The sequence below is a fragment of the Falco cherrug genome, chromosome 8 (genome assembly GCF_023634085.1).
Source record: "Falco cherrug isolate bFalChe1 chromosome 8, bFalChe1.pri, whole genome shotgun sequence".
Classification (NCBI taxonomy): Eukaryota; Metazoa; Chordata; class Aves; order Falconiformes; family Falconidae; genus Falco; species Falco cherrug.
This window is the reverse complement of record NC_073704.1, coordinates 30,457,273-30,477,031: the sequence shown is the minus strand read 5'-3', so window position 1 is coordinate 30,477,031 and position 19,759 is coordinate 30,457,273. Positions and strand designations below refer to the sequence as shown.

Sequence of the window (19,759 nt, the reverse complement as noted above, 5' to 3'; positions counted from 1 at the left end):
TTAAATTACAGGTGTTGAAAGGGAACACGAGCGCAGAACAATCTCGGTGGCCCTGCGAGAGCTTGTGCTGTGGGGTGAGCCTGCACTGGAAGGGCGAGGAGCATCAGCACGCTGACGAGGCAGTAGGTTTCCATAATCCCCAGGCACCTTTCTGAACAGGATGATCCCTTTCCTGGGAAATTCCAGGCCTTGCAGTACACATCTTACTTGGCAGCTCTGGAGATTAGTTGTGCTGTATTTTTCCATATCTGATTAAACAGACCTGACAAAGTGCTGTTATAATCCAGAGTACTTGGGAACAGGGTTGTCTGCAAGCCAAGAAAGCAATAATTTGTTCCAAGTGGCCGTCCTAGGGCTCTGTAATATTTTTATGCCTCTCATTGCCATGACTGACAATACTAAGATTACTTTTCAGGACTCCTGCCTGCTGAACCTAGCTGGCTAGTACAAGCAGACCTCTCTGGAAGTACCAAAAGAAAGTGGGTTACTCCCCAGATTTATCAGAACTCATAAATTACCTTTCACAAGAATTTAGGATGAGTCTTACTGGTTATTTACCAGGAAAACAACAACAACAAAAGGCAGCTTTTATCATATGGAGTCCACAGAGTTTTGAGCTCGGAAGGCAGACACGCAAGAAAACGAAACACTGGATTACGAGTCCCCTGTGAGATCAGGTCCCAAGTAAAGAAGGACTAGCTACTTTTAACAGTCAGCAGGCTGGGAAGGAAAGCCTGAAAAAAAAAAAATAGAGACGTGAAGAACAAATACTTTAGAGGGCAGGGATTTCTGCTTCAGTGAAGAGATCTCTTTTATGGTGTTCTTGTACATTCTCGGTTGTATTTAGCAATAGTGAGGATGGGAAAGGGGCATTCAGTATGAGTCTCTGCTGCATGATGAAGAACACATCTGAAAGAGAGCATCAGCTTTGGACTGGCAGGAAGAAGCCATTGTAGCTGTCATTGGACACCAGGAGATTGACCTGAGCACCTCCCAAATCCTGGAAAAAAGCTCCGAGATGATACCAGATCTCCCACATTGGGAAACTTGAGTCATTGAGTGCATGTGAATTTATTATGGACCTGAAGTCCCAGGAAGGCAGATTTCCAGTAGGAGATTCTGGTGAATCTTGCACTCTCTGGCTCATCCCTGACAGGCTCAAAGGGAAGATAATTCAAATCTAGCACCATGTCAAAGTGCTCATGGATGAGGCAGCTGTAGTAACTCTCATTTTGTGATGTCAGCCCTGTTTCCTTTTAAATGTATGCTGGGGAACCAGGTGAGATTCAGCTAAAATTAGGCTTGACATTCTCTGTCTTGAAATAGGAAAAACCTGGAACCAAAAGCAATGGAGGAAACTGTCCTCCTGCCAGAGATCAGACAAATATTCAGAGACCTCACTGTTGCTGTTGAGTGACCTGTCACTACGGTGGGGTATGACTGAGAAAAAGTCTTACTGATCAGGCAGACAAAGGAAGTTACTGCCTTACTTCTCACAGAAACTGCTGCAGAACATCACTATGACTGGAGACAGGTACAAGCAATAAAAAAAAGTAATCAAGGTTTTGACAATAACACTGCACAGTGCAAAAACTCTGGGCAAGCCCTAAGGGCACTCATTAGAAAAGCAGACATCTCCCTCAGAAAGCTCAAGGTGGTCCCCAAGGGAAACCTTTCTACAACATAGATGGAAAAGTTGAGCCATAGGAACATAGAGGGTCCTCTCCAACAGAGAGCAAAGAACCCTAACAAGGGATTGGAACGCAGGCAGAGCATCCTTCAGCACTGGTCTCTGCCCAGGCTTGACTGGGAGCAGTTGCACAGCTGGAAAAGGTTGAAGATCCATTAACAGGGATGAACATTAATGGTAATTTGCAACTCTCCAGCTCAAATCCTGCCCCAGCATGATCTCCACCAGTGCAGGCTTTGCATCCCTGAGAAACAATCTCTGCTGTAGGTGAGAAGACCTGAACTGCAAACAGCCCTCCCAGGGACAGTGCCCTGCATAGAGGCAGGCAAAGGAGCACTTTGTTTCCGTGGCAGTGGAGCCCCAGCTGGTTTTGAACCTTTTCCTCCTAGTGCAGGAGCTTCCCTTGCAGTGCCAGAGTCACATCCTTGGGAGGACCCACATCAGACATCTCTCTGGGTGTTGTGGGAAGGGCCGACAGATGAAAGTGGGGAGCCTGGAGGTCACAAGAAAGTCACAGAGCAGAACCCATGACTGATGCCTGGGGTAACTAAAGCATGTGAAAAGCACATGGCCTTTACAGCCCTGGACTGTTTCACAGGGGCTGAAATCTCAGGCTTTTTCTTCCCTTCAGGCTTTCTGCAGCGCCTGTTGGAGTCTCTAGCAGACTGTGGTGGTCATCAGGTTTCATAGAAGCCTGCGAGAGCTGCACAGGGCTCCAGTGCAGACTCACAGGCAGCCGACAGCTCTCCCGAGCGGGATGGGAGCCGTCGGGCTTCCCGTGGAGCAGGCAGCACCCTTGCAGGGCTCAGGCTCTTACATTTTCCCCGACAGAAGCAGGTTAGGCATTTGTACACCCGTAACATGAACATGCAGATGATCAGGCATTCAGACAAGGAGTGTATTCACCCTTCCTTCAAGAAAGGGCTGGTTTCAGGACAGCCATTCTCCCCTTGAGCAGGGCAGTCCTCCAGCGGCGGCTCACTAGTGCAAGCCAGGAGGGCTGCAGTTTGATGTGACAATAAACGGGCAGAGAAACCTGCAAGGAGATTCATGCCTGACCCACAACACGTGTACAGGAGATACATACTGTAAAGGACTATTCCTTTCAAAATCAAACAGTGGTTTAATGACACTCAATGAATTCAGCCCCTACAGACACTTCAGTACAGTTGCACAACAGCATCCAGCAACAGTCGGTACTTTAATGAGGGAAGATGGACTGCTGATGGGTAACGGGTCAGTATCCACGCACAGACCCCAGGAGTCAGCTGTATTCCCTTCCTGCTCTCCTTAATTGCCTTTGTGTGTAATGACCTTACTGGCTAAAAAATGTGAGTGAGGCTCTGTAACACAGAAATCATTATTTTGCAGTAAAATGAAGGCAAATTATTTACCCAAAGAGAAAATTCCTGGCAATCCTAACAAAATGGGAAGCAGTTAAATTACTGCAAGAAAAATCAGTTTACCACCTAGTCTTACAGCTCAGTGAACGCTTCAAGCTGGCACCGCAGGGAGAGGAAGAAGCCTCCCTCCGCGCACCAGCACGGCATGTGCAGGACTGTGTGGTGAATCAGGCTGGGAGCAAACACTGCTGAAAAATACAGATCGTTTCAGCTGGATCAGCTCCTTGCTCCAGCTCACTGCACAAAGACGTGCGCTGGCACCAGAAAAGGGCAGTCTGGAGGTGATAACCTGTCCTTCAACAAGTGCCAGTTTAAAGAGGTGGCTGGACTCTGGCTGCGGTTAATCAATTCCAGCAGACAGAGCCTGGTTCAACAGCCAGCCCCAAGGTCTGCTCTGCATCCTGTGCCGTGGAGCTCTGCTCACCCCTATTTCCCCAACGGCTTCAGGTCAGCACTTCCATTGATCTGCAGGGGTTGAACAGGCAGTGCTATAAATAAAGAGCAGTTAATCAACTGTTCAAGTGCACTTTTTACTGAAAGAAAACCCGCACAAATGACATCATGATAGGGGAAAAAAAAAACCCGAACCAGCGAGCGAATACAAAGATGATCCAAGAGAGTGCTCAGGCTGAAGTGGCTCAGAGAACAGCTGCGCTGGCTGTTGAGTCACTCTCCAGAGCTCCTGCGCTGACTCACTCCCCTCCCAGCTGCTGGCACACGCTGCACAGTCCATTCAGTACCAACAGGAGTTACTTGTTCAGAGTTCAAGGGCATCTAATTTACCATGAGCCATCAAGCTTCTGCAGTCCTCAGAGCTGTCTCTCACTGCCATTCCCCGCTGGCTAACCTCCTCCCATTACCCCCGTGAAAGGGAAGGGTCAGAGAAGAGAGGCCACCCCCCTACACCTACACACACCCCCCCCCCCCCAAGTCCTTCTGGGCTTTCCTTCCTTTCTTCCCTCTGCTCCCAGCTGTGGGACAGAAACACAAGGTATCATTTAGGACCAGAGTAACACGCATTCACAATCAAGGCCACGAGGTCCTGCAGGCTACCTCTGTGCAGAAGCTTCCCTTCCACAGACCTGGCTTGGGCATGCACTAGCTCTTGCAAACGATGCTTTTCCAGAGGAAGATGCTAGGCTCTCCCAAGAGCCAGGAACCAGAAAGAACGAGGTGTCTGCTAAACACCCTCCAGGAACACAACACTGCAGCATCTCTTTCTGAGGCGCTTGCTCTTCACAGAGCCTTGCACAAAAGGACACCACACCCTGCAGACTTTGGAAGCCCCAAGATACTTGCCCTTCCAGTTGTCCCTCCCACAGTATCCGCACCTCTGTGCCTGTGGCACAGCACTGCTGTATCTCCGCCAGCTCTTGGAAACCTCCCAGGATGCAAGAGCTGGCAGATTAGGATCTGCTGAAAAGCCGCATCAGGCACATGGGATCCCACGTCAGGAAGGTCAGGAAGCAGACCTGTTGCATGACCAAAAGCAACCACAGCATCTGGGACTTAAGCCAGTGCAAAGCCTTAGCAAACACCTGCCCTGCAACCAGAAACCTACCCTGCCACGTGGCCTTATGTCCCTGTCCACATGCCAGGAGTCCTCCAACCCGAGAGACACCAGACTGCTGCTCAGGAAACCTTTCTCTAATACCCCGCTCCCAGATTTCCTGCGTGACCTTGGTCTGCACGGCTGTGTCTCGGAGCCTTAGGATGTTGTTTCACCCTAAATATCTGGTTTTGGCAGTAGAACTGGCTTAAGGTCCTTCCTTCCTCCCACCTCCCCAGGGTTAAAGCAAGAAAGCAGCAAACAGTGGCACAGGGCAAGAACAAAGAACTACTTTGAAAGCTGTCATTGCCATGGGGCTCAGAAGTTACACCCTCATTTTCTTCAGTTGTGAAAGAGGAATATTACCATCTACCTATGTTATGTGACGTAAGATACAAAGGGTGAGGACGAACATGAAAGACTGAGATGCTCAGAAGGTGAACCGTGCCACATCTTGGATTTGGTAACAACAAACTCCTCCATACTTCTCCTGTTTTACTTGAAGCTGCTCAAAATTAAAACATAAAATCTGTGGCTTGACTTAGGCTCCACTCACCAGTGAGTGGGTAAGAGCACACCATTGGACAGCGCATAGCCAAAGCGAGGAATTCTGTTATTGTCTGAACTTGAATTCTAGTATTTCAGAGTAGGCTCCCAGGAAGGAAAGCAAGTAACAACACATAACCAGACAACAGGCAGTTAACAAATGGCCAAAATCAAAGAACAGCTTTTATTGGCCAAAATAACAAAGAAACCATTTTCTTCCAATAAAAAAAACCAAACCCTAACTGAAACACTGGTAAATTTTGCTACACAAAAAAAAAAAAAAAAAGAAAAGAAAAAAAAAAAAGAAACACTAACAGACCCCACATAACCATGACTATCCGCGTTCATCCTCTGGAAATACTTGTCCTCCTAAAGAAGTCAGTTTTTCTCCTTAACCCTCCCACACCAGCAGAAGGAGAAGAATGGCAAAACTCAGTCATTTAGGACAAGAGACCACACAGACTGGGAGGTATGAGTCTGTCCATTTCCACAAACGAAAGGGGTGGTTGGTGTTTGCAGACATCTTACATGCAAAGTACCTGAAGGTAGTACTTTCCCATTTTCTGAAGATACAAACATTTTACAACATGAGCTATAGTTTTGGTGTGGGTTTTGGTTTTTTTTTTAACCCCAGAGCACAGATGCAGTATGGCTACTCAGGCTCTACCTGCAGTTTATCAGTTAGCACTTCTCTATTTGGAAACCGTGTAGTTAAAAAAAAAAAACCTGGTTACACTGAGTTCTCAAGGCAAATGACTATATTAAAACTCAGCATTTACTTATGTCAGTAAAACAAATACCAGCCAGTGAAAGCAGATGTTTGAGAAAAACTTGCTCCCCCTGGTAACAGAAACCTTGGAGGGAAGGAAAACAACAAGACAGAAAGAGAGAGAGAGATGTGCCCGGGTGCAATACACTAGTTCCAATGGAGACATTCTCAGGAATATTTTCACTAATTTCTCAGTAAAGGGGGGCATATGTTAACAGAAGCCATTTTAAGAAACAAAAAGGCAAAAAAATAACGATCAGTGTCTTAAAAAAATGTATACCTATTTACACACTGTGGTTTTTAAAACATCACATGTATCTGCAGTGAGCACACATCTTTAAAGGTGTGTGAGCAGAGACAGCTGAAGCACATTGCTGCCAGAGCAGTGAAGCAACGCTACAGAACTACAGAGAATTCCACCTCATGGGAGTCAGTGACTACTATTGCTGCTGTGCACTGAATGGCACCATGTGTTTTAACAGAGGAATTCCACTGGAAACAGAGAGCCTCCTCCCCTAATCTAGACATGATTTAACAAAACATTTTGAGATCTAACACCCGTACAACACCTTTTGTAAGAAAATAGAGAGCAGCTTTCAGCTGCAGTTCTTCTAAACTACTGTAGGAAGGTTTCACTAACACGCTTCCTAAATTGGCAACCATCTGAGGTAATCAATGATGCTGTTAAAATGAGCATCCTTCATTTCTCTCCACCCACAGCAACCGTTGCCTCCTTATTGAGTCCTCTGATGGACAAATCGTAAACCACTTCCTCAATTTTCTTGACATCGTATTTCAGGCCATCGTAACGTTTCCTCAGAGAGTCATTCTTCAGGTTGAGGAGACGGAAGCCAGAATCCAGCTCGTTGATAAAAGTGGAGATGCGGAGAGGGCGAGAATAGTCACCAGCTGTGACACTGTTCACTGCCAGTCTGGACTAAAAAGGGAAGAGCGGAAGCGAGAAGGAATGAGAGGAAGCACACAGGAGAGTATCAGCAGAGGAACCCACCCCAATCATGTCACTATTCTCATCAGTTACTTTACCAAATGAAGCCGTTTTGTTCCACGCAGTCAGGCTACTTATACTTAGATCTACCTTTTTGTTGACCATAATCCTGGATTTTTAACCAAGTGATAGTTAAATCTTAAAATATCAGCAAGGAACAACTCTGGCACACAGAGAGGCAGTTTGCTAGAAGTTCAGATTAAGGCATGTATCGTAACTTCCAGGAACAACTTGGGAAAGTCAGAAAACACTTTTTTTTCAGGTCAGTTTTAACCCAAATATATGCACTAATATCTTCCTTACCAGCTCACTGGCGAGTGTTAATACACCAGAAAGATAGTCTTCAATGTCCAGGTGAAAGCCCCGCTCTCGCTCAGCTTCAACTAAGATGAAAAACAGAGTGGTACTCAGGTGGTACTGCACATGAGCAAAATCCAGTGAGTTAAAATTGCATTTGTTTACTGGAGCTAATATGAAATATCAAATTTATGAAATATTATTACAAAATAAAAGTCAGCCTTTTCCTGTATGTGATGTGATTACTGCCTCTTCTCAGCATTTTGATTTAGCATCTTGTGCATCCTCAACTGGATGTGCAACAGGTTACAATTGATCCAACAGCATAACTGAATTTACATCAATATACAGGAGAAGGATTTGTAGTCATCTTTAGAAAAATATTTTCCTAATTTTTTTCAAATTCTTTGCTCTGTGAGGACACAATTCTCTTACAGCATGAGAATTTAATCTGTTTTCCACACTTCTTAAACACCAAAAACAAAAAATGGGGAAAATAAGCTCTCATTTTTGTATTATTCTTTTGGTAGATTTACGCAATTTGAATGAATAATCTTCACTGATGAAAAACATTAATGAATAAGTACTTTTGTTCACATTAGATTTGCTGATTTCCACCTTCTAAAAGAATTTGTTGTTCATATAATGAAAACAAATACCAGATTTTGTAACCTATTTCTTGGTAAGAAATGAAGTTCTGCTGTTTCTCTATACCTCTGAAAGCTACAGTGTCTGAAACAGTCACATTTCTCTTCAGTTACAATATTAACTTACTCCCAAGTATTTCTGCAACAGCTTCTCGGGTCACTAACGTTTCTGACTCCAAGTAGACTACAAATGCTGCCAGAAACACCAACCGCTGAAGCACAAACCTCCAGTGCTCATGAAATCTGTTGAAGAACACACCAAGGCAAAGTGTAAGTAAGTAACATCTATTACTGGAGAGCCAGGCAACAAGCATACATTATGTATACATTACATTTTCCACCTTTATGCATTGCACTTCACAGTATTTTTTGCTTATCAAAACACCACCAGCTTCAAGTCACCTCTTCGGTACTCCATAACTTCACCCCCCAGGATACTACACTGGACATTAGTATTTGCTTGCACCTCTCACACACCTACTCAAGTTCATGGAGTTTTTCAGGTTGTCCCACCCACAAGACAATCAGGGCTTTCCCTCCCATCTTCCCTCAGCAGATTTGAGCTGACAAGATTCTTATTCTTTGGAATGTTGCTAGACATCGTCCCCTCCTGGCAACAACAAAACACAAAGGTGACAACTTCATTTAGTGTCTGCAATGCCAAACAGCCATTTCATGACAGATTTAGAGCTCTGTTTTCAGAAATGCCCCAAACCTAGCAACTTCACTGAAATTAATGGAGTAGCAAATGCTCTGCTCCCAGAAACAAGGGTGGCTCCAATAGAACGCTGATTTCTTAAACTTTGCTTTCTTTTTTTAAAAAGCTTATTGAAAAAGAATTTAATACTGGATATTTTTAGTGAAAAATTACGCTTTTGCTCAAACGCTCCATTTATTTTTTTTATCTATGCTGGTAAAAACCTCACACCTCTCTACCATGATTTACTTTTCAAACAGAAAGAGGCATTTGGCCCATAAGTCTTTAAATCATTCTTCCTCAGTAATGATGCCAAATATGCCCAGGCAGCTCCCATATCCATGTCTAGCTGTGTGTGATCCTGCACACCTGTAATACTGATCAGCAGGAAACTTGGTCTTCAGAGATTCCAGCTGCGTTCTCACTGTACTGAAGTGTTCACGAGCCTTCTGACATTTCTTTGGTACTGAAAAAGAAACAGTGCAACATTCAGTACTTGACAGAGAACAGGGGTTTATAAACAGTATTCTAGCGTAGACAGCGCTACTTACAACCTTTTCTTGTCCAAGATTGATCCCAAATGTCAGCAGACTATCTAAGAAACACTCATTGCTGCACCACAAGTCACACAGGTAGAGGAGAAATAGTCCCGAGGCCTGGGCTGTCTAATCTGCTCTCGTCCTTAGTTCCAAACTTGGGCCAAAACGCCCCAGTGTTATTTAAGAATCACTGCTAATCATGACTAATTACTGCTGCTGTAAAACTTATGTCATGGATGAAGAACCCATTCTGTAATGGACACTGACAGAAGAAAACACTAGGAACGGACTTGTACAGTCAAAGGAAAAGCAACTTTTCTTTCTCCATTTTAAAATCTTACGGTACTTTCTTCTTATTGATCAGTTAGGTTAGATGAGGCAAAACATCCCTTGAGGAGACTGCATTTCCTGCTTTCAAATGATGTATTTGAAGAAAAGGGATTGCAGCCGGTCCAATGTACGTTACCCTTCTGCGGAGAAACGGTCTCTTGTTTTGCACCACCCACTGCCACCTCCTGTTCACTAACGCGAGTTACAGCCACACTGCGCCCACAGCACCAGCGCCCACAGAACTCATCAAACCAGCATTTCTTAACTGCAGCCTTCTCAGAAATCCTGGTCGTGGCCCAAGGAAGGCAGAAGATCAACCCGACAGGCTCTCCTGCATCTTGAGTACAGAAGTTAGGATTACTTCAACAAGATGCATAGAAGCTAAATCTGAAAGCTGCAATGAATGCTTTTTATCAAAAAAGCCCTACTAGGAGTTACTTCAGTGTGTTACAAAAACTTCTTTCAATTAATAAGACATATTTTCTGTTAAAAAAAAAAAAAGAGGGAGGGTATTTAAAATTAAAAGCTTCAGGAAGCAGAAGGTGAAAGTGCTCCACGTGGCAGCTGGAATGAAAGAAATGTGTGAAGTTCACTGACAACTGCCCTTTGTTCACAACACCACCATCCTCAAACTATGGTGCCTGCCTCAGTTGTGTAATCTGTCGTGTGGCAGTTGGGGACAAAGTAAGGAATAAATTTGTATTTTGGTTTCTGTCAAAAGAACCTGTGGCAAAAAAAAAAAAATCTTTACTGCAAAGTTTCAGACAACAGCGCCCAACAATACACATATAACCTCCCAACTTCAAACTATCCTTGTCCCTCCTCAGATACCACCAGTGATGTTTTGCTAAACTTGACACAATGTGTTTTGAGAGCAAAGACATACTCAGTTGACTTTCAGCCTCCAAAGACCCTACCTGTCACTCAGACTCACATCAGCTGACAGCAGGCTGCAGCACACACTGCCCTGAAGAGCTTCCCGAGCAGTTCTCAAACTCCACTTTGGACAGGGAGCAGAGGAAGCTGAAAGAGAGATCCTCCAACCCTCTTTGGGAGGCTGCTGGCCTAAGGCTTTGCTGGTTTTCCTTCCCTTCCCTAGAACTGAATAAAGGCTGGGGCTGAAAGTGCTTACCCCACAGCTAAACAGTCTCACGCTCAGCGCAGAGAGAGAACACAGAGGAGCTGGCACTGTGACACGGCTGTTGTCGGTTGTAGGTGGCTGCCCCACAGTAGGAGAGGTTAGATGAAAAACTCAACAGGTTTAACCAAGAGGTACTTTAAGTTCCCAGAGAACAAAGGAAAGACATTGTGCAAGATAAGATTTTAAATACCACTGACTGGCATTCAAGGACAGGAAACAGCCCTCCATCGAACTTCCAGCTGCCTGTAGTTCTAACAGAGCTCGTGGCGCCCCTCAGCCTTTTCTTTGGTAGAATGTATTGCTCAGTCTGGTGCAAATCCCTTCCCTGTTTTCACCAGCCCTCTGTTGTCTCCTCGAGTTTTCATCACTCTGCCTCAATTGATGATGCAAGAATAATTACAAAGGATCAGCCAGCAGGCTGTGGGAGAAAAAGTCATCTTCCACTTATACTGGCATGAGGGCCAGGCCACAAGAAGCAGTACAGCTTCTGGTGGCGGCAGCAGCAGCCTAAACCATCGACAGCAATACAGCTGCAGTCACTAAGTATCATTAATTACTATGTCACCTGTGACCTTGTAATAATTAATAGTATTTTTGCTTTTTTAATTAGTTACTAGTTTATATAGTTTATTTATAATGTAATGTTTTTATAGCTCAATATAGTCTATTAATAGTGTTAATAATTTTACTTACATCTTGGAACAAATAAATATAAGGCTGTCTAGCCAGAACTCTGTTGCAATGAATAATCCTCCCTTTCATAGTTACAAGAGGCATTGTTTATCCATCTACCAAGGAAGAAATATTCTAGTTTCTTAGTAAAAATGTGATACTGACTCAAAGAACAAGATGCGGTACTAAGCCCAACAGCCATTTAAGCGCACTACACTGGCAGAACCACAACCGTTGCGAAACAAAAATGTAGTCTGAACACAGGACATCTGGTAAGTGCTATTTATCCCCCTAACAATCCTTCTGTTACCCGGCATTGTATTATTTTGCGGTAAACCTTTATTAATCTAAATGTTTATTTACTTTATTATGCTTGTAATCAATGACAAACTGACAGAACTACTATCATGAGTTAATTCCTAACCTATTATACATATATTCATTAGCATAGCAAGAATTATAAGCTGAGGTCTGGGGTTTTTTTTACTGGTGTGGGGGTGTGTGTGTTTTTTTGTTGTGGGTTTTGGGGTTTTTTTTCCCACTTTAACTATTACAAATCTTTTCTCAGACTCTGCAAGTTCCAGGAGCAGCTCTCTCCAGGAATTAAAAATCAAGTGAAAATACACTGAGCTGCACAGTGGTCTCTACCATTAAATGCGGGAAAGCAGCCCCTGAAGTTGATATCCAGACAAAAAAACTGTCACAACACCCACAGGTTTACTCAGCTTAGAAAAATGAGTGCATGCCGTGTAAATTAACCGATCAGTAGTTTTATTTTTTAGCACTGCCAGATTTCCTACGCAGATGGAAGCTGCACTTGTCCACAAAGGTCAAATCTCAGGTGTTGTACATTGCTTGACCCTCTCAGAGGCCAGAGAATTCCCAGGCCTCCAGCTCTAGCATGAATGTGCTGGCAAACAGCATCAGGCTGGTAACAACCAGTCAGCTCTACAGGTGAATAAAACAGCACCTGATAAAATTTAGTCTTCTATTCACCTTCAGAGGGTGGCCTGCAGATTTCTCCCTTTCCCAAATTCCTCTCAAGACCCTTCAGGAAAGTCAGACTGGTTGCTTCTTCTCAGGAGATACTCATTGACTTGAAAAAAATAGCTTTCAAGTTGCACATTTAAGGGAAAAAGCTGTTTATTCCACTAGTTTCCCCAGTAAGTTGAAAAATGGGGACAAGGGATCAGAAGCTGCAGATTTGACATCTAGCTCTATAGTGCTGTTCTCATGGCCCAGAGGAAATTGTTTAGCCCAGACACATCATGTCTGACATCTTAAACAAATTTGGGCTGAAAGCAAGGAACCAGGCTAGCTACAACCCAAACCTCAAAAACAGCCGAACAATGCCAGCTGCTGCTCAAATGTACGAGGACAGGTTCTGCTTTATCAGCCTTTGCAAATTCCCTTTATATTTTGCCACACTAAGCAGATTTTTATATATGCGTACATGCACACAGAGTCAGTCTCGTACAAACCAGACGAAAGCTTCCCCCCCTCAACCTGAACACCCCCCCTAAGGCACTGGGGATCACGTCTTTTTGGGAGACGGGGTGATGAGATGCGGAAAGGGCTACAAAGGCCCAGCAGGTAATGGTAAAATTAGCAGAATGTAAAGCTCTACATCGCGTCGCTTAGAGGAAAGCCTGCGGGCCAATTCGACGACCTAGGAAGCGAACACCTGTGGAAAGAACACCCCTGTGCCGGGACAGCGATGTGCCAGGCTGGGGAGGGGAGGGAGGGACCACGCAGCGCGCCCCGGGGATAGCAGCCCCTGCCACCGGCGGCCTGCGAGCGCCCCGGGGATAGCAGCCCCTGCCACCGGCGGCCTGCGAGCGCCCCGGGGATAGCAGCCCCTGCCACCGGCGGCCTGCGAGCGCCCCGGGGATAGCAGCCCCTGCCACCGGCGGCCTGCGAGCGTCCCGCGCCGGGCACCGCGCCCGCCTCCCCCCCGACCCGCGGCAAAGGGGCGCCCGTGAGGGCGCTGAGGGGGGACCCGCCCGCCGCCACCGCCGCCCCCCCGGGAAGCGGAGCGCGGCACCGCCGGCGGCTGGCGGGCAGCCGTGCGGGACTCACTGGCCTGGAAGCCGTCTCCCTGGTGCACGCCCTGCAGCAGCGTCAGGATCTCCCGGGCCGTCTGCTCCAGCGCCTGCACCACCTTCCGGATCTCCTGCGGGCACAGGCCGCCGTCAGGCGCGGCACTGCCCCGCCCCGCGCCCCCCCGGCCCGGCCCGGCCCCGCGCCCACCTCGCGGATGTCCTGGTCGGCGGTGAGGACGCCCTGCAGCGCGATGAACATGTCGCTCACCGACATGGTGCCACCGCCTCCCGCCCCCGGGGCCTTTCGCGCCCGCAGGTGGCCTTCGCCGCCGCCGGCGCGGGGCTGCCCGTGCCGCGCCTGACCGCGCCGCGCCGCAGCGGCCAGAGGAGCCGGGAGGTTGGCGGCGCCGGCGGGTGCCCGCGGGGAGCTGCTCGCCCCAGCGGGGGGCTCCGCGCCTCAGAGCCCGACCCGGGGGGCCGCGCTGGCCCCGCTGACGTGGTGGCGGTGCCGGGCCCCGTAGCTGGGCGACCGCGCCCCGCGCCTGCGCGCCCTTACCGCCGCCTGCCGGGGCAGTGACGCGCTTCCGGCGGCGGCGAGCGCGGCATGGAGGGGGCAGCGGGGTCGGGTGCGCCTGCACCGGCATCGTTCCTGGCCTTGGAGCCGCAGCTGCAGCGCGAGTTACAGCAGAAGGTGCAGCGGGCCAGCAAGAACCGGGCAGCCAAGGTGAGCGGGGCCCGGGGCGGCGCGGCCTGGCCTGGCCCAGCCCGGCGCGGCCTGGTCTGATGCGGCTGCTTGTGCCCCGCAGGAGGAGCTGACGCCGGGCGTGGTGTACGTGGGGCACCTCCCGCGGTGGCTCTGCGAGCCGCAGCTCTACCAGTACTTCCAGCAGTTCGGCACCGTGACGCGGCTCCGGCTCTCGAGGAGTAAGAAGGTAAAACGCGCCCAGCCCCCGCGGCGCTCTGGGGGCCCGGACCGGGCCGCCCCCGAACGTGCCGGGCCGCCCCTCCGCTCGCTGGGGGCGCCCGAGGCACGGCGGTGCGCGCTGCGGGCCGCCTTAGGCTGGGCCGTACAGTCCCGTGGAGCCTCTGAGGCCTCCTCCGTGCCCGGGCTGCCGGGGCGGTGAGGTGCCCCCGGCAGCCCCCCGCGGCCTGCCCGCCCCCACCCCCCGCCTGGGCCACGTGGGGAGCTTGGGTGCGGTTTCACGAGTGAGCAGAGGGGCGCACCGTGCTTAACGCCCTGTCTTCAGAATAATGCTTCCAGAAGGAGCGTCGGGCTGCTGGCGTGAGTCCCGAAATTGCAAATAGGCAGTTTCAGCAGCAGTTAGTGTAGCACCTTTTTTTTTTCCACGACTAAATACACTTATGTGAGAAGTGTTGCCAGAATAGACTAATTAAAGGTGGAATGTGAAATGTCATGGAAAACGCTCCGCCCTAGGGTTCGTGTTGCTTTGTGCTCAATAAATTTAACAACTACCATTTCTGGATTTATAAACGCACTATAATGTTGCTATATAAGCTTGGTAACAACAGAACAGCAGTAATGCAGGGCAGCTTTTTTTTTTTTTTTTAAATAAGTATTGGTGCACAGTTTGTTTCATATGCAAATATATATTTATGAATATGCCATACCAATTTAGGACTAAATCTGATGCTTTTCGTGTTTTCACTAAACTTCAAGAAATTATTTGTGTTTAGCTGAGAAAGGGCTCTAACTTTGAAAGCGTAATGTAATTTTCCTGTAGTTCTTCAAGTATCAAAGCATTGTTTCAGATTTCTTTCTGTCGTTGCTCACAGACTGGAAATAGCAAAGGCTATGGATTTATAGAATTTGAGTCCGATGATGTGGCCAAAATTGTTGCAGACACAATGAACAATTACCTGTTTTCTGAAAGATTGCTAAAGTGTAAGTATAAGCTGAAGTGCAAGTCCTCTAGCTTGCAACAGAAATTCATAGTTATATGTGTTATTTTTTTGGACTGTCTGGAGAGTTTTTAATGAAGTCGTGTCCCAAAAGGGCTTTATGTGGGACTGAGCTTTCTATTCCTTTTCTTTATGTGTATGTTTCATGAGAAGGGTAGCTCTGCTATAACTTGGTGTCATGTGTTTGTGATACAGGTCAGTTCATATCTCCTGAAAGGGTCCATGAAAACCTCTTCAAAAACAGTAACAAAATATTTCGGAAGCCTTCTCTGCCAGCAGTCAGGCGGTACAATAAGATACGTTCACTGGTTCAGAAGGCACGGATGACAAAGCGGCTGCTACGGAAGGAGAAACTTTTACGGAAGAGGCTGGCTGAAAAGGGGCTCGATTATGACTTCCCAGGATTTGTAAGTTTGACATTGTTTCAACGAGTGTTTTGTCTAAACACTCGTTTTAGTGTTTAGAACTAAACATGTTCCTGAGATTGTGCTAAATATGTGAAAATCATGTGGGTTTTGTGCAGCTGGTAAAAGAACCTGGAGCACCAGGGAGGCCTACTTGCTTTAAGAACTGTATAGAAGCTCCTGGAAATTAGTGTAGGGCTGTTGCTGGTTTGCCCTGTATGTATATGCGGGTTTACTTTTGGAGCAAAGGGAAGACATTCTTTTTTTTCTGTTAGTATGAACAGTTGGATAGTCTGTGGTTTTAATATTTGACTCTAGGTCACTGAAGATAGAGTTTTTGCCCAAACCCTGTGGGAGGCTTTGGCAGGGTAGATCCCAAGACTAGACCGTCCATCCATAGATCCTGCCTATGCTAACAAAGGACATTGCTCATTTGCAGAGTGCTTGGGTGAAGTACCTGAATTTTAAGCAATGCTGATTAACATGGTATTTTTCTTAAATGCACAGTAGCAGGTTTTCTTACATCACTTTGGGTGGTTTTGTTCAAACAAGATCACCTCTGTAGTGCTGTAAGTAATCTTACTAATGCAAAGCTTTTGTAGTTATGAGGCAAAGAAACCTCTAGATACAAACAGGGAAGTTTGTAGTGATCCACCTGATCTGTTTTGCTTCCTAGGCTGCACAGGATCTTTCCATAAAGAGAAAAAAAGTTAAAACATCCAAGCAATCAAAACCAAACGTTTCTTTGAGCAGCCAGGTAAGACCCAATGGTCCTAGTGGTGCCAAGCACCACGCTCCACCATTCACACTGGGGCAGATGTTTCAAGTCTGCAACTGGTATCTTTGTATTAATTTCAACACCTGAAAACGTTTATGTTGTTTGATTGAGAGATTTTTGTGCCAGAAGTAGCTTCTTTAAGATGGATTAACATTCTTGAATGGGGGAGGTTGGTTGTATCCTCTCAGTTCTTTCTCTTGCACAAAGTATTTAACAGCAAAGGCTTCCGCTCAGCGTGTTGTAACTAGCAGTGCTTGTCCGGAGGTGTGTCCAGGCAGTGGTGTGTCTGCTGACAGCTATTCAGGACTAACTAGAGGCTGGAGAAACACAGGGTACTGGGGGCAGTCACCTGTACACCACTTACACCTGTGCTTTAAACTGGCACGAGCTGACTTCCTTACTGGCATCCTTCTGTTGGTCTGTGCTACCGTATAATACCAGGCTGTTTTGAAGAAAGGAAGTTGAACCATTAATACAGTCTAGTGCTGTCTGTCCCCGTTTACATGCTATGCTGTCCCTCCTCCCTCGAGCCCTCCAGGCATGGTATTCCAGTATTTTGAAAACTAATGTTGGCTAAAAGTAGCAGTGGGATGAAAGGAAAGCTCAGGTCATCAGGACTGAGATCTGGGATACTGACAATCTGAAAAGTCTGTAAGGTGTTAACATTTCTGTTTTGTTTCATCGCTGATGTGAGTTTGGTTTTGGTTTTTTTAGTGTTGCTGCATTTGCTTGTGTAAACTGGGACAGGGCTGGTTGTGAGGAAGAGAGGATAAGTCATACGTTCAATCAACTGAGTTCTGAGAACTTAAGGAGATAATGAAGCTGGAACGTTTCAGCTCTGCTGTGGGTTGAGTGTGGCATTTCTGTACGCCAGTCTCAGATACACTGTCCCTGCCCCTGATTCTTTTCGTCTTGGCATTACTGGTGCTTTGAGTCAGGAAATACAAAGTTTAGAAAGCAAATTTGCATAATGATATGTTAGGAAACATGAATTAATTACATTTGCCTTTCACTTACACTTTTTTGAAGATGACTTTTTTTTGTCTGAAGAAGTAATGTCTACAAAAATAGCTAGTTATAAAAATAAAACTATTTTCCCTCATGTGTGGAAGTTCTGAAGGAGAGCCGGACTGAGGTGCCCTGTGGTACCACAGAGGCTGTGACAGCTTTCTCTGGCAGATGCTTTGCAATGAATTGTGTTTTTCTGATCTCTTCAGGATCCTACTCCGGTCTGTACTCCAACAGTGCTTGAGCGCCGGAAAGGTTCTCAGATGGATGATGATGCAGAGGACAATGAAGTAACTCTCAGACTGCCCCCTACCAGTGTAAAGAATGCTGTGCAGAGACCAAAGAAGCAGCCAAGAAAAAGATCAAACCTGAAAAAACAAAAATAGACTTAAAATGTTGGTGGCTGTAGCCATGTTTTTTCTCAACTCAAAAACTGTTGACGTGGAGCTTCTTCTAGAGGTTCTGCTGCCCTGGCTTGGTTCGTCTTGACTAGACTGTTTCAGTCTTTCCTAGGCACGGTATCGGTTCACAAATCGTCCCCCTCCTGTTTAGCCGTGAGGGGACCTACAGTCTTTTTTGCCTTTGAAGATTTTCTTGACTTTGTGCTCACAAGTGCCCATGCTATGACACACCTACAGTCATGCCAGAACCTTCAGTTAATTCTGTAACTTGTCTCTAGTCCTCGCTGTTTTGAAAGAAAATGGGAGAGGCTCTTCATTCAGAGCTTGCTGATGCGGGCTGTATCTTACATTTATAATTAATGATGGGTGATAAAAGAATTAACCATTTTTCAGCTGTGTTGGCTCTTGGTAGTGGTTCTTCTGTTTAACTGAATATCTGCGTTTCATGCAACTGCTCACGTATTTATACAAATAGAGGGCGTGGGATTTTTTTTCCCCAATGAGAATTTAATCTCCTGTTTGCGATCAGTCAAGGTCTGCCTCTACTGTCCAGGGCAGAGGCAGAATGCCATAGCTGGATAAAGCCAGTGTCTTTCAACCCTGCTTTTGGCAATACTTGGGAAACAGCCTTTCCCAGGATGTGGGCTTGGAAAGGCCTGGGATTGGGAAGGTGGTCAGAAGAGACAGGAAGATGGCTGAAGTCACTTGCATTCAAGATGCCCATTCCTTTCACTATGCAGGCAAAAGATTTGTCTTTGAGAGTGTACCCTACTGTGGAGAACATAGGGTGACTGTTCTGTTGGCTGGTGGCTTAGCCAGAGTCACTGCTATGCTCTTGTTCCTCACACACTTGTGTAAAAAGCGTTTCACTCTGCAGAGGTCCCAGGTGTGCACGTGCTGACACTGTTTTCTGCTCGGGCTGACCAGGCAAAGGTAACTTGCTAATTCTCTGGGGTTTTGTGTGCCATAAATGTGCTGTTGCCTGGTTCAGAAAATGTTCAAGGAACTGCAAAGTGCAGCTGCTTCTAGAGGGACTTCTTGCTTAACTGTGGAGATGAGCACATGGTGACAGCTAGCTTATGTACAGCTGTTCTCGGAGTGAGCAAGGCTCTTTGAGAAGATACATCAGTAATCAGAGCAGTCTTGGTTGTGTTGGGAATTCTGTTGTTCTTTGAGCCCTGCAGCAGCTGGCACCTGTATCTCAGTTTCACTGCCTCTGTGAAACAAGGGTATCTTCTGCTTCAGGGAGTGCTAAGCACATCGCAATATTGTAATAAGCCTCTGGGAGGGTGAACCAGGAATGGCAAGGCAGGTTTTTGTCACAAGTAGTACAAGTTCAGAGTATGAGTGTAGCTTTTTGTTGTGCATCAAGATTTATTCTTGTTCCTACATAGCCTGTCATAGCTGACTGCAGATAACCACTCCTGTTTGGAAATGCAGTTTGATTGTGCATTTAGAATTTGGATTTTATTGCAAATCTGAGACCTGCAGAAATTAGTACCTAGCCTTGATCTTTTATCATCTGAGATAAAATGCTTTCTGCTGCTGTTGGCTGTAGGTCAGGCTTGGCAGAAGATTTCAGAGGAAAGCCCAGGTGATAATAACCGGCTGCTCAGGTAGGTGGTTGGCACTAATTCCTTGGCTATTTTAAGACTTGGGCTCTTGGCAGAGAAGAAGAAATCTGAACCATTGGCCTGGCTAATTCTGTCCTGTTTGGCCTGATCACTTGAATAATCATGTGATCGTACTGACATTCTCTTGGTGACTCGGATTGCTCTCCTTTGTTACTCTAAATTGTCAGGGAAGCCACTTGGATGAGTGTGTCTTTATCAAATGCTTGTCATTTTGAGCACGCTAGGGAAATCTGTTGATCAGCCCATTGGTCACTGACAGTCCTTGCCTTCTGATACCAGTGTTGCT

The 19,759-nt window shown here is 46.6% G+C and overlaps 2 protein-coding genes across 3 annotated transcripts; one reads left to right on the top strand and one right to left on the bottom strand.

The window, feature by feature from the left end:
• Window positions 1-5,353: 5,353 nt before the first annotated feature.
• Window positions 5,354-13,972, bottom strand: TSN (translin). Of its 2 annotated transcripts, XM_055718121.1 has the most exons (6): window positions 13,537-13,736; window positions 13,366-13,459; window positions 8,974-9,070; window positions 8,035-8,150; window positions 7,267-7,346; window positions 5,354-6,894 (listed from the first exon to the last, which is right to left on the bottom strand). In XM_055718121.1, exons 1-6 carry the CDS (start codon window positions 13,600-13,602, stop codon window positions 6,658-6,660), a joined length of 690 nt encoding a protein of 229 aa, XP_055574096.1. In that variant the 5' UTR covers window positions 13,603-13,736; the 3' UTR covers window positions 5,354-6,657. The 2 variants fall into 2 exon arrangements, with proteins under 2 accessions (XP_055574096.1, XP_055574095.1); XM_055718120.1 differs by lacking the exon at window positions 13,366-13,459 and having other exon boundaries at window positions 13,537-13,972.
• NIFK (nucleolar protein interacting with the FHA domain of MKI67) lies at window positions 13,926-18,226 on the top strand. Its single transcript, XM_055718122.1, is given in 7 exon segments — window positions 13,926-14,052; window positions 14,135-14,260; window positions 15,123-15,231; window positions 15,444-15,655; window positions 16,329-16,409; window positions 17,648-17,798; window positions 17,801-18,226. Coding segments are annotated over 7 exon segments (846 nt in total). The 5' UTR covers window positions 13,926-13,932; the 3' UTR covers window positions 17,848-18,226.
• Window positions 18,227-19,759: the final 1,533 nt, after the last annotated feature.